The 12,407-nt window shown below is 37.6% G+C and overlaps 1 protein-coding gene across 2 annotated transcripts in view; it reads left to right on the top strand.

Moving 5' to 3' along the window:
• LRRC8B (leucine rich repeat containing 8 VRAC subunit B) overlaps window positions 1-11,899 on the top strand; it is a 71,362-nt gene extending 59,463 nt beyond the window's left edge. For both annotated transcript variants that reach the window (XM_017498348.2, XM_017498345.2), the window contains one exon: window positions 6,830-11,899. In XM_017498348.2, coding sequence (XP_017353837.1) covers window positions 6,830-7,102 — 273 coding nt within the window. In that variant the 3' untranslated portion in view covers window positions 7,103-11,899. The remainder of the gene's footprint in view (window positions 1-6,829) is intronic.
• Window positions 11,900-12,407: the final 508 nt, after the last annotated feature.

The raw sequence follows: 12,407 nt of genomic DNA, 5'->3' as shown, positions 1-12,407 counted from the left end.
GAAAATTGCGGGATGACAACAAAATTCATGCTGATTTTTAGAACTCTGGGACTTTATTCATATATAAAAAGACAGAGCCTACTGTAAGGTAAATGAGACATCTTCAGATCTTAAGGGTTTATGAGATTTTAAAACTACATTAGGATTGATCTAGACTGGCAGTGTGATTCAGAATTACCCAAAGGGCTTGCTGAAACACAGATTGCTGGGCCCTGCTCCCAGGATTTCCGATTCAGTAGGCCAGATGTAGGACCCAAGAGTTTACATTTCTAAAAAGTTCCCAGGTGGATTTGATGATGCTGGCCTAGAGACTGCACTCTGAAAATCATAGGTCTACAAGTATATCACTAGTGCCATCTAATTATGCATCTGATTAATATTAATATTTTGGTCACATTTTTTCCATTGTTAAATCTATAACTATAAATATAAATAATTATTTTGAAAGGCATTAGTTCCACTAAGCAGTTACACACAGTTAAATCACTTTCAAAAATGGATTTTTGAGAGTCATAGCTTATTCAGCTGTTAGCTGGCCATGCATTATTTAAATGTATGAGCAGGTGATCGTTTTCACCAAGCTAATGTAATGAAGAAACTTTGACACCATTAGTATTTCTGACACCAAGTTTATGGAGTCCTAGACCATATCCGAAACAGAGCATAACTGTGAATATCAGACACATGCTTTCTTGAATAAGAAAGAATACTTTGGAGCATATGAAAAGTCTTATGCTGAAAATACTTTATATCCAAAGTAGAATGGTATCTTTTTGTGTGCGTTGTCCCAGAAACCTGAGAAAAAGTAGTTGCTGAGCATCTTTGGAGCCAAAATGATGAACATACATATTTGAATTGGTGAACTTAGGGTCAAAGAAGCACTGTGCAGAGACTATGTAATAAAATAAAGAAACTGAAACTCACTCAGAGGACAGCCACCAGGAAGATGAAAACTCTGATAGAATAGTTTAGCCTCATGATGGGAAGTATGGGTGGGTGGGAAGGGAGAATTGCCCACAGTATTGGTCTTCAGATATTTGAAAAATTTACATGGAGAACAAAGCTTGTTGTGAATAGCCACAGTGTTCGAACATAGGGCAAGTGAGGAGAACTGGGGCCAGCAGGGGAAGATTCTCATCTTTCCCATGTAGCTATTCAAAGGTTGAACATTTGAGGAGGGAAAAGTAATTTTCTTATTAATAAAACTCTCCAGACAGGGACTGGATACCCAGTAGGAATGTTGTTAAAGGGCATCGGGGAATTCAGGTTTTGTGTGGGGATTTAACTAATTTCAAGATTATTTCCAACCTTGAGAGTCTCATGATTCTGAGTTAGATCAAAATGTTGAATCTCAAGGTCAGGAGTTCAAGACTAGCCTGACCAATATTGGGAAACCTGTTTCTACTAAAAATACAAAAAGTAGCCGGGTGTGGTGGTGCCTGCCTATAATCTCAGCTACTCGGGAGGTTGAATCGGAAGAATTGCTTGAACCCAGGAGGTGAAAGTTGGAATGAGCTGAGATTGCACCACTGCACTCCAGCCTGAGCGATAGAGCGAGACTCCATCTCAAAAAAGAAAAAATTAGAAAATATCACAGTGGCTGCATACATAGATATATGTATACTCAGAAACTCAAGCCAATTAGTCCGTGTGGAATAGTGGTTAGTAAAGATTCCTACAAGAGGCATTTTAAACTTCTGTTCTCAAGACTTGGGCAGTGTATCAGGTTTATAGATGGAGGCAACAAATACTACCTCTTAAGCAGAAAAGACCTCAGTTGAAAGAATATTAGATATCTCCTATTACCACTGAAAAGACTGTAAAACCAAGCTTGGGAAACAATCAGTTTCAAAGTCAGTCAGGCAGCAGTGAGAACCACAGCCAGAATCAGAGCGGAAAAGCAAAATGGTGAGGATACACTGTTGAGGTACCGGCACAGAGCACTAGTTCTGTTCCGGAAAACTTGACATTGCTACTGTTGTGACCCTGGGCCTCCCACAAAATAGATTCTTCATGGCTTCCACTTCTTTGTGATGTTAGCCCCAGTTCAAAGTCCAAGTCTGAACAGCTGATGGGTATAGTTAATGAATGTCCACATTGCGGCTGTAAGAGAGCTGAGAACACAAGAATCTGATGGTGGCATTTTCTCTAATAGGAAGTGAGCTCAACTACCCACCAAGCGTTACAAGATAGGGAATTCCCTGGACACGGGAAGGTGTTGGGCCGTCCCCAGTGATGAATATTCACTGAGTGGGCACTTCAGTGTGTCTTCCGTAGTTCAGTAATAGATGTCACCACAAAAAGCATTAAATGTTTCTTTTGATCATATTTTTGCTGCAGGATTCTTCAGAGCCTTTAACATGTGAATATGTGTTGTGCTTCTCCAAGGAGAGATGATATGCAATGTTTGCCAAATGTGTTTGAGTAAAACACCTTTTTTATAGAGTGACTCTTGTGTTCTGTGAAGCACACCCTAGGAACACTGGATGAGGGAAGTGTTAAAAGACAGGGGTCATCCACAGAGGATTGAAATAAGCATGCCCCGATGTAGTAAGAGATGAGACCATTTAGTAAGGTGGGTCAGAATGAAGAGAGCCTGCACATCTGCCAGTCAAATTCATGTTGGAGCCACTGAATAGTGACTAGGGTGAGACTTCAGCTTAAAAGTGCTAGTTATCCTGAACTGGTACCTTCAAAGGAGGCTCTGATTGTAGCATATAAAAGGCTTGGGAGAGGACAGCCAAGAAACAAAACCCCATGGAAAGGTTGAATCAGTTAAGATTGACAAGTAGAAATATAGATTTGAAACAAGAGACAAAGACTCATTCCTGAAAGGAACCCTGAGTCGTCTAGTCCAGGGGTCCACAGACTGCAGCCTGCGGGTCAAGTCTACCCACTGCCTGTTTTTATACAGCCCAGGCTAGGGATGGTTTTTATATTTTTAGATGGCTGGGGGAAGAATATCAAAAGAATATTTTGTGACACATGAAAATTATATGAAATTCAAATTTCAATTTCCATGAATATCATTCTTTTCATTAGTGGGCCTGTATTTCATAGTGGGCCAAAATTATACTCAATTAATATATTTTAAATTTCATCACTTAAAAATATGGAATTTTTTTCTCTTATTATAAAAGGACCTACATAATATTTTCAGTTTTGCCTTTTGGCCCAGAAAGCCTAAAATGCTTATTCTTATGGTCCTTTGGAGAAAACCTTTGCCAGCCCCTCCTCTAGTCCACTGCCCTTATTTTACTGAGGCTCAGAGCAATTCTTCACCTGAGGTCTAAAGTTTCTTGGCAAGGGGGCTAGGATGGAACCCAAACATCTGACTTCTCTACTGTTCTTCTACTGTGTCTCCTATGTAGACATCCAAGTGATTCTACATGGGGAACAGTGGTATGTGCGGGTGGGCATGGAAAGTGGGAGAAGAGGAGGCAAGATCCATTCCTGTCACAGTGCCAGAGAGTAACTGGATTATGGCGGCATTGATTGTAATGAAGAGAAGCACAAGGCATGGCAAAGGATTGAACTAGGTTTGCTGAAATCTTAGACCAGTCCAGTTGACACCTAGGTCTTTGACTTCCACACTTGTCCTTTCTTTTTTTTTTTTTTCTCCTGGTACTAGCTTGAAGACTTTTAGCCAGAAAGTGATGTAGAAATTCCTTCTGAAGATCATTTATGTTATAGCACATGTTGTTATTTTTGGCATCATTACTTAGAAACAGAAATATTCAGCTTTGTTTCTTGAAAGGATGGGACTTTAGGGTTTGGTAAGCATATCCTGAGATAGCATGTATCATTGGCTGAAAGAAAAAATCTGGTATTGAGAAGGATTCTAAAGTAAGATCCCAGCCTCTGGGGAAAAGTGGAGGTATTTAATTAACAGTGTCAGCCACCTATGTAAAAGAAGACCATCCTGTTCTGGGGAACCTCAGTTCATTTTACTGAAGACATTTGGTTGTCAGAGAATTCTAGGATGTAGAGTAATTATATAGCCATTAGTTTTTCTTTTTGTTCTTGTCTATTTTGTAGTTTATTATATAGTTTGTTTTATGTATGTATGTATTATATGTTATAGTTTATTCCATAAAACCATTTTATTTCAGTTTTTCAGCCCTGTGATAGTCTAAGTTTTCCCATTGGTTTTTTAGAAGAAATTAGTAGTTCACTAAGGTAATTTTTTGCTCTCTGGCTCATGTATCATACAGTCTAAGAAATGGCATGCTAAATAAATTAGTTTTAAATAAATGTTTTCTAACTTTTTAAATAAAATTTGTTTTTATAAAATTTGTTGATCCAGGCAAAATTGGGGCTCTTGTAAGCTTCAAGGCACACTATTTCTGAATCTATAAGTAGATTTTTCAGGATAAAATTGCTGAGTTGAAGGAATGTCTCGAGTCTTTAACAAAGCTCCCCAGCCTCCTTTAGAAAAATTGAATGACACTAGGTGATCCTGTGCCTTAGCTGGCCAGATTGCTGGAGAGAAAACCCCAGAGATGGACCCTCACACACAGGAGGAGTTACCAGCACAGCAGTTGACTCACTTTCAAAGCAGCAACGCTAAGGGGCTGGCCTGGAGGCATACTCCCACTAGCTTGGGAAATCCCTCTCCTATCCTGGAGCCTGAGAAGTCCACTAAAATCAGATTTAGAGATTTGAAATGAGATTGGTGGGAATGTGGGAGTGCTGATAGCCAGACAAGAGAGTGAGGGCAGTGGCTTCAGGATCATCACCCAGTAGGAAATCAGTCCAGTTAAACGAGATACAGACTGGGAACCTGAAGCTGACTGAAGGGGAATATAGAATTCCTTAATGCAGCTCAGGTTAGGGCATGGCACTTTTCTTCATACCACTCATTACAGGCAATTGTGTAATCGTTTAATGTTTCTCTTTTCCGTGAGACCAGTGCTTCTCAACTGGGAATGATTCTGCCTCCCAGGAGACATTTGTCTGGAAACTTTTGGTTGTCACAACTGGGAAGGGGAGTGGCACAGGCAGCTGGTGGGTAGAGGCTGAGGATGTTGCTAAACATCCTACTGACAGAACAGCCCCACAGCAAGAGCTTTTCCACCCAGAATGTCAACAATGCCGAGGCCGAGATGTCCATGGTGACCTGTGTGAAGCTACAGTTCTCAAAGGCAGTCTTTTTAACTCAGCACTTTATCCCAGCAGCTAGCTGGGAGCCTGGCACATCAGAAGGCACTCAGCACGTGCTCACTGAATATAAATGAGCCAAGCCTGATTTCTATTTTAGCCAGTTTGCCTGAGTTATTTCATAGGCACCAACAAGCACCCCTAACAATAAGCACACTGAACAGGACTGATTTTTTTCCTCCACTTGGACATCATTGACCCTATTTCTGAGCTGCAGATGTCTCTGTGTAGAAGGGGTTGCCTTTCAACGAGGTTGCGTTTCTTCTCATCTCTCTGCCTCATCTCTCAATATAAGTCTGCATATGTTTCCATCTGTTCTTGAGAAGAAAGTGAAATTAAAGGGTAGATATTTTTCCTTTTGTTTATATCTAATATTTTGGTGTACAATTATCTATATGGAATGTTCTTAGCAGTGACGATCATTAGATTTATTTTTAAAGATATACAGCACTGAATGTGCTTATATAAACTTAAAAAAATGAGTGATGTAGGAGAATGGAGTTTACGATATCATGAACATTTTTTAATGGAATTTGGTCATTTTTTAGTTTATATAAAGGCTATTAACCCTTTTGAGGAAAGACAGTTCAGGATGGCCCTAGAAACTTGTCTCCCAGCGGGTCTGCATTAGCCCATCAGAGGATATAGGCAAGTCCCTGAGTGCCCTTTTTATCCCTGTTGCTAACAAAGCCACTTTCTGAACCAAGGAACCTACATTATTTCATAGTTTGTAGGTGCTTCCTGTCCCCAGCCAATATGTAGAGTAATATGGGGGGGACAGACCAGTATGTGCAGTCTGTCTATGCTGAGGCCAGACTTGCCCCTCAGTGAAGTGATGTGTTGAAGGGATTGTGTATGTGCTCAACTTCTCTGGAGGTCTTTCCTCAATAAACCCTATTTCTTGAATTTACTGTGGCTCCCTTAGAAATTGACATACAATCCATCCACCATATAGGGGAGCAGTCAATGTGAGCAGCTTTAGGAGTTGACCTAATTTGCAGAATATTTATCATATTTAAAAATATCTCTCTGTGTTATAAATTATTTAATTGAAACCATGACAGAGGGAAGGAACAAGGATAAATATTCTGGTTTATGTGTATGTAGAGGGGAATGAAATTTATACATATATATAATCATAATTTTTTACTCTGCTTCTGTAGACTTTTTTTAAAAAGAGAATAAAGTTTTCAGTCTGCTCTCAGGATCTTAGGATGTTTTTAAGGGTATTGTTCATTACATTACACAGTAAGTAAGCTTTTTATGAAGACTCTTGAGGGTAATTTATTTCTGATCCAGGACTCAAGAGTAATTATGATTCTTCTTACTGGTTTGTTTTTTATCTTAAAGACAATGTATGTATAACTACATTTTCTTTAAGAATTGCCTGTTAGAGTGTTTTAAAACCGAATTCATTGCCCACCCATATACAGCAGGGATGTAGGTGTCCAAGGTAGCAGGAGTCCTCACTCCTCATGATACTCCTGTCTTTATTTTCCCTTTATTTTTTCATCTACTTCAAATTTATCATCACTGTAGTATGCATCACTTATAAATCTCTAGAAATGTTTTTTTTGGAAAAAGGTAGCTAGCAGTATAAAAAAGTAAATGTCTTATCAAAAGCCATCAAAAACTGATTTTACCAGCTTCTTTTTTCTTCCCTTTCCAGATTGAGATGCTACCAGATGGGCTGTTTCAGTGCAAAAAGCTGCAATGTTTACTTTTGGGGAAAAATAGCTTGATGAATTTGTCCCCTCATGTGGGTGAGCTGTCAAACCTTACTCATCTGGAGCTCATTGGTAATTACCTGGAAACACTTCCTCCTGAGCTGGAAGGATGTCAGTCCCTAAAACGGAGCTGTCTGATTGTTGAGGAGAATTTGCTCAATACTCTTCCTCTCCCTGTAACAGAACGTTTACAGACATGCTTAGACAAATGTTGACTTAAAGAAAAGAGACCCATGTGTCAAAATCATTTTTAAAAGTATGCTCAGCCAGACGCAGTGGCTCACGCCTGTAATCCCAACACTCGGGAGGCCGAGGCGGGTGGATTGCCTAAGGCCAGAAGTTCAAGACCAGTCTGGCCAACATGGTGAAACCCCATCTCTACTAAAAATATTTTTAAAATTAGCTGGGCATGGTGGCACGCACCTGTAATCAAGCTACTTGGGAGGCTGAAGCAGGGGAATTGTTTGAACCAGGGAGGTGGAGATTGCAGTGAGCTGAGATCATGCTAGTGCATTCCAGCCTGAGTGACAGAGCAAGGCTCCATCTCCAAAAAAAAGCTTCAGGGCTTTAAATGAGATGTAAAATTTTCTAAGCTCATAAAGATGAAGAATGGATGACTATTATGAGGAACCATAACTAAATGTCTTATTAAAGCAACTCAGTGACTAGCCCTAAATTAACCAAGTAAAAAATGTTAACACTAACCTGAAGTTTTGTGAATAATTGTTCTTTAACTTATTGAGATGTTATAAGAAATGCACATCGAGGGTAGAATGGAAGCATGAAGTGACTGAATTCCTCCTTGCAGTGTTTACCTTGAAAATTGCATAGGTATTCTCTTCTCTTCTTCCCCTAGTCCCAGTTACTTATTTGCACATTTGTTTGAACTGACTTCCTGTTCTAATATTTATCACCAAGACCGTAAACTCATCAGTATGAATTTTCTTGATGTCTACTCACCACTGTCTTTGATTTATGTTCTTCTTAAATTTTTTTAGTCAGGGTGTATTGTGCTTGGCAGAATTCCTTTTTGGCTTAATTTTTACTTCCTTTCCCAGATTGCTTGAGTCTTCCTTAATCTGATTTTCTCTTAACAACAATTATGAACCCTGAGAAAATGCCGGCATTTGGTCTTTGCCTAGCACAGGAGCCGAGTATTTAAGACATGATCCTTGGGGCATCCTGAAAATTAATCTATTCCCTAAAATTTCTTCTTGTCTATCATCAAGGCCTTTTCTTATTTGTTAAGAATTTTTATATTAAATGTAAAACATATAAATATTTTCTATTGTATAATCTTGGATTCAACATCTGTGAGGATAATTTTTGTATGATACGTAGAATTTATGCATTTCTTTATGAACTTACTGTTAGTGTACTTGATTTTGGCTGTTTATAACTCTCATGTTTGTGTACATTCTGCTCCAAAATGTTTTTATACTCTGCAACTAATTACTTTAGATAACCAAAGCCTTGTGTTTAATGCCCTTGTATTTGGGAGTTTCCTTGTGAGAGAGTGGCCGAATCGTCTACCTCTCTCTTCCCTAGTTGCTGTGCAGTCGTACGGGTACAATTCTTAATTACTTACAAAAGCTGTGATAGAGGGGAGAGGTGCAGATTTGGCTTTTAAGTTCATTTTAAAATACTTTGTAGAAATTTAGTAAGAGTTAAAGCAATCCATCTGCATAATCTCTAGCTTGATTATAATGTAAAACAGCCTCTATTCAGTGTCTAAATTGAGTTCTCAAAACTCACAAAGAAATAGATCCATTTAACTAAAATTCATCTCATGCCTTTATCTAACTCTTCTGGAAAATACACTTTGCCTCTTTTGATAAAGAGCTTTGTGTTTGGCCTTTTATTATCATGCATATTGTTAAATGAATAAAATCAGCTGACTCATTTTGGGGAAATGTACATTTTTAGTGTGTTTTTCCCTAACACACATTTAGTCTAGGCATTATGATGCCACCTCTTCATCTTGGATATAACTATAAAGAAATCTATTAACTCCACCTAGACAAAACTGGAAAACATTATGAGCCAAGTGTACTGTGTATATGGAATTGCGGTGTGTGGTATGTTTTCTCTTGCTTTGTTCCAGAAAGATGAAAGTGGGACTTTAAAGTAGAGCTTCCCTCACCCACCACACTCTCCTACACTAACATTCAGAGAAAAGATTTATGCAAATCAAATGAAATTTGAATAATATTAGCTATAAGGAATATAGGACACCAAACACTGCCTCACACATTATCGTTTATTCTGAATGGAAAGGAACAGTGTAAAAATAAACTACTTACCAAAACTTGCCTTTAGTCTGAACATTCAAGCTCTCAGGGAAGCAGGTGTAACTGATGAAACTGACTTCTAGGACTTCAGAAAACAGATTCTAATTATATCCGTGTTTTTCGTTGTTCTCCTTTTTTTAAATGTGAGTTGATGGTTATTTTAGTGTTTCACAATAGAATTATTGTGTATACTGATTCCAGTGTGGTATATGGTTAAGTTTTGGACATGGATATGCCAAAAGTGCTTAAGTGTTTTTGGCCACATAACTAGCTAGAATTTGTATGAAAAACCTCTTTTATAAGAAGAATTTTCAAAACAACATTCAGATTTGCTACCGTTCACCTGACGAACTTCTCCATGACTCATCACTGGTTTGGTTCAACTGCAGAAGTCATTGGCTGAATTTTCCTTATCGCCTACATAAATTTCTGGAGGAATTGATTAGCAGGATTAATAATGAATATTATAAACTGCTTTCCACACACGAGGGTATCGTTATTGGTGCAATCTGTGTTGTTCCTGATGCCATGGTTTTACATCTTTTAATTTAAACCTAATATACCAGTGTTTAGGTAGCTTTTGAGACAAGGTAGCACTGATACAAGGAACAATGAGGCTACTACTTAACATAAAAAATGTGGTGTTTATACCACCTTTACTGTACTGTTGGAGCAGATCTTTATTTTACAAGTGTTCATATTGAGAATTTTAAATGAAGAAAATTAAGTTTGTTAAATTATAAGACTTTTGTTGGCATTTGATTTCCACAAATACATATGCATTTTCTAGAATATAAATGTGGAGGTTATTCAGAACAAAATTCATGTCTTATGATAGTACTGGCATGGGTTGATTTTATTTGCATGCACACACAGACACATACTTCATGTATGCAAATTATAACTTATTAGTTTTTTATATATCTAGTGTTTTTCCCAAAATTACAGGAGGTTATAGATTAAATACTAGGATAGCAAGTTTTTAAATCCATTAATCATGAAGTGCTCTATTTCCTAAGTTATGACATTTCAAAGAAACCACATGTTCAACGTTGATCTGAGAACCTAAGTGTTTTTGAGCATTCCAGTAAAGGTGTGGTGTTCTTTTCCTAACCTACTTCAGGGTACATCTGTGTGGCACATAGATACTACTATATTTTCATTCTTCACTCCCAGTCTTAATTTCTTTCCCCTGTATGTATGTCAGTGTATTTTATGTTACTTCACATTATGTTAAACAGGGTAAATAGAGATCCTGAGTATCTCAGTGCTGTGGCATAGCTCCAATAGGTGTGCTGTGGTGTGCTGCAGTGATGTATTTGCATAACATTGTTTGATAATGAAAATTTTTTTTCTGTTCAAGTGTTTTGTGATTAAAATCTTATGTTTAATTGAAATATTACATACTATTGATGGGTTAAAAAAACATTAAAATAATCAAACAATTATTCTGTGGCCTTAACATTATTTTCTTGTGTTTTTCAGTGAAATTTTCATCTTTCCATCTTCACATTCTCTTAGCATAATCCTATGCACATAAGGTATCTTGTTTTTCTTCTCCACTCACCGACCACACTAAATTTGATCAGCACTTGTACAGTAACAATATATTTGTGCTAGAAGATTTGCAATGATACTTGAGCATGTATTTATTTAGGAGGAAGCCACTGCCTATAATTATGCCTCATTGAGTAGTTTTACTTTACCCATCCTGCAGTATTTACAACTGATCTCTACCCAAAGCAGGACAATGTCATGTAGATCTGCTTTTTCAGTAACGATTGCATCAGAATCTATGTTTATTTCTTTCTGGAAACAGAAAACCTGGTGGGAGAGGGAAGGAGTTATTTTGTATCCTGGTTTGTATTATGAAGTCATTATATATGAAATGATATAAACTAATAACTTGCAGAATGCCCTCAGATATAATTATTTCTTTTCAGCTGGATATGAAAAGCTGAAGCAGTGAAAACCTGCGGTCCTGTTTAATCACTTTCCTTCTCTTGTCCATCACTTCTGTATCCACAGGAAGCTATCTTTTATATACATTTGGTAACAGACTACATTCTCTTCAGATTTTTTATTTGAATAATTTCATCAGCACTAAAGCATTAACGTAAAATAATGAGCCAAAGGACTGAGTTGAGATGGCTTTCAGTGGAGCTTAATTTCATATTTAACTTTTGCATTTGAGTTGTATAATACACTACTGCTGAAAAAACAATTATGAATGCCTTCTGCATGTTGTACATTATCTCTAACAGAGATGGTGCAATTTTAAGAATACAAAGGGGCACAGAGTTAGAATGGATGTGTTTGTGCATATATATGTTGTGTTTAAGCCTAAATATTAACATTTACAAGAAGATTTTTTAAAAATTCTTCAAACGTTTCACTCAGTGAAATAAAGGGCCAATCTGGAGTAGAGATATTTTCTGTTGTTAGAGCAAGAGTGAAAGCTAGCATTTGTTATCTGTCACATATTTAGAAATGTGTGCAATTGGTTTTTGCTGTTGGTAATGAATTATTAGAAAATGGAAGATTTTGTTCAATGTTTTTGGCCCTCAGGTTTACCATGTAAATCTGCATTTTGGTGGTAAATCCCTTTGCCTCAGATTCAGTAGCTTTTGGCAAAACTTCACTGTTTTTAAAGTACCTATTGTGTAAAATAAAGATTCAATTTTTATAACAAATGGCAAATAAAAACACTAAATGCTGGAAGAAGTTGACTGTACTAATTTTTCCCAAGTTCCAAAAGTGACCCCTTTTCTCTTCTCATGCTTCCTGTACAGTCGTACTGTTATATTATTCACCAAGTGATATATTTCAGATATACACTTGAATCCTGTAACAGTGGTATGAGTTTTCAAAATATGCTACCGTAGCAGGGAAAGGCCATGGGAAATGGATCTCCCGAACACTGAATACAGGAGGAAAGTTTATTACAGCCAGGAGCTGAGGAAATGATCTGTCCAAATTCAGCTCATAAAACAAAGGAAGGTTCTGCCTTTATATAGGCTTGTACTTTAGATATTATACATGGAAGAATCTTAGGTTTATAGCTTTAGAAATCACATATGAGCCGGGCGCGGTGGCTCAAGCCTGTAATCCCAGCACTTTGGGAGGCCGAGGCGGGTGGATCACGAGGTCAAGAGATCGAGACCATCCTGGTCAACATGGTGAAACCCCGTCTCTACTAAAAATACAAAAAATTAGCTGGGCATGGTGG

The sequence above is a fragment of the Cebus imitator genome, unplaced genomic scaffold (assembly GCF_001604975.1).
Source record: "Cebus imitator isolate Cc_AM_T3 unplaced genomic scaffold, Cebus_imitator-1.0 Scaffold240, whole genome shotgun sequence".
NCBI classification, from domain to species: Eukaryota; Metazoa; Chordata; class Mammalia; order Primates; family Cebidae; genus Cebus; species Cebus imitator.
Note: the sequence above shows the minus strand (reverse complement) of the source record. Positions and strands in the feature narration are given on the sequence as shown.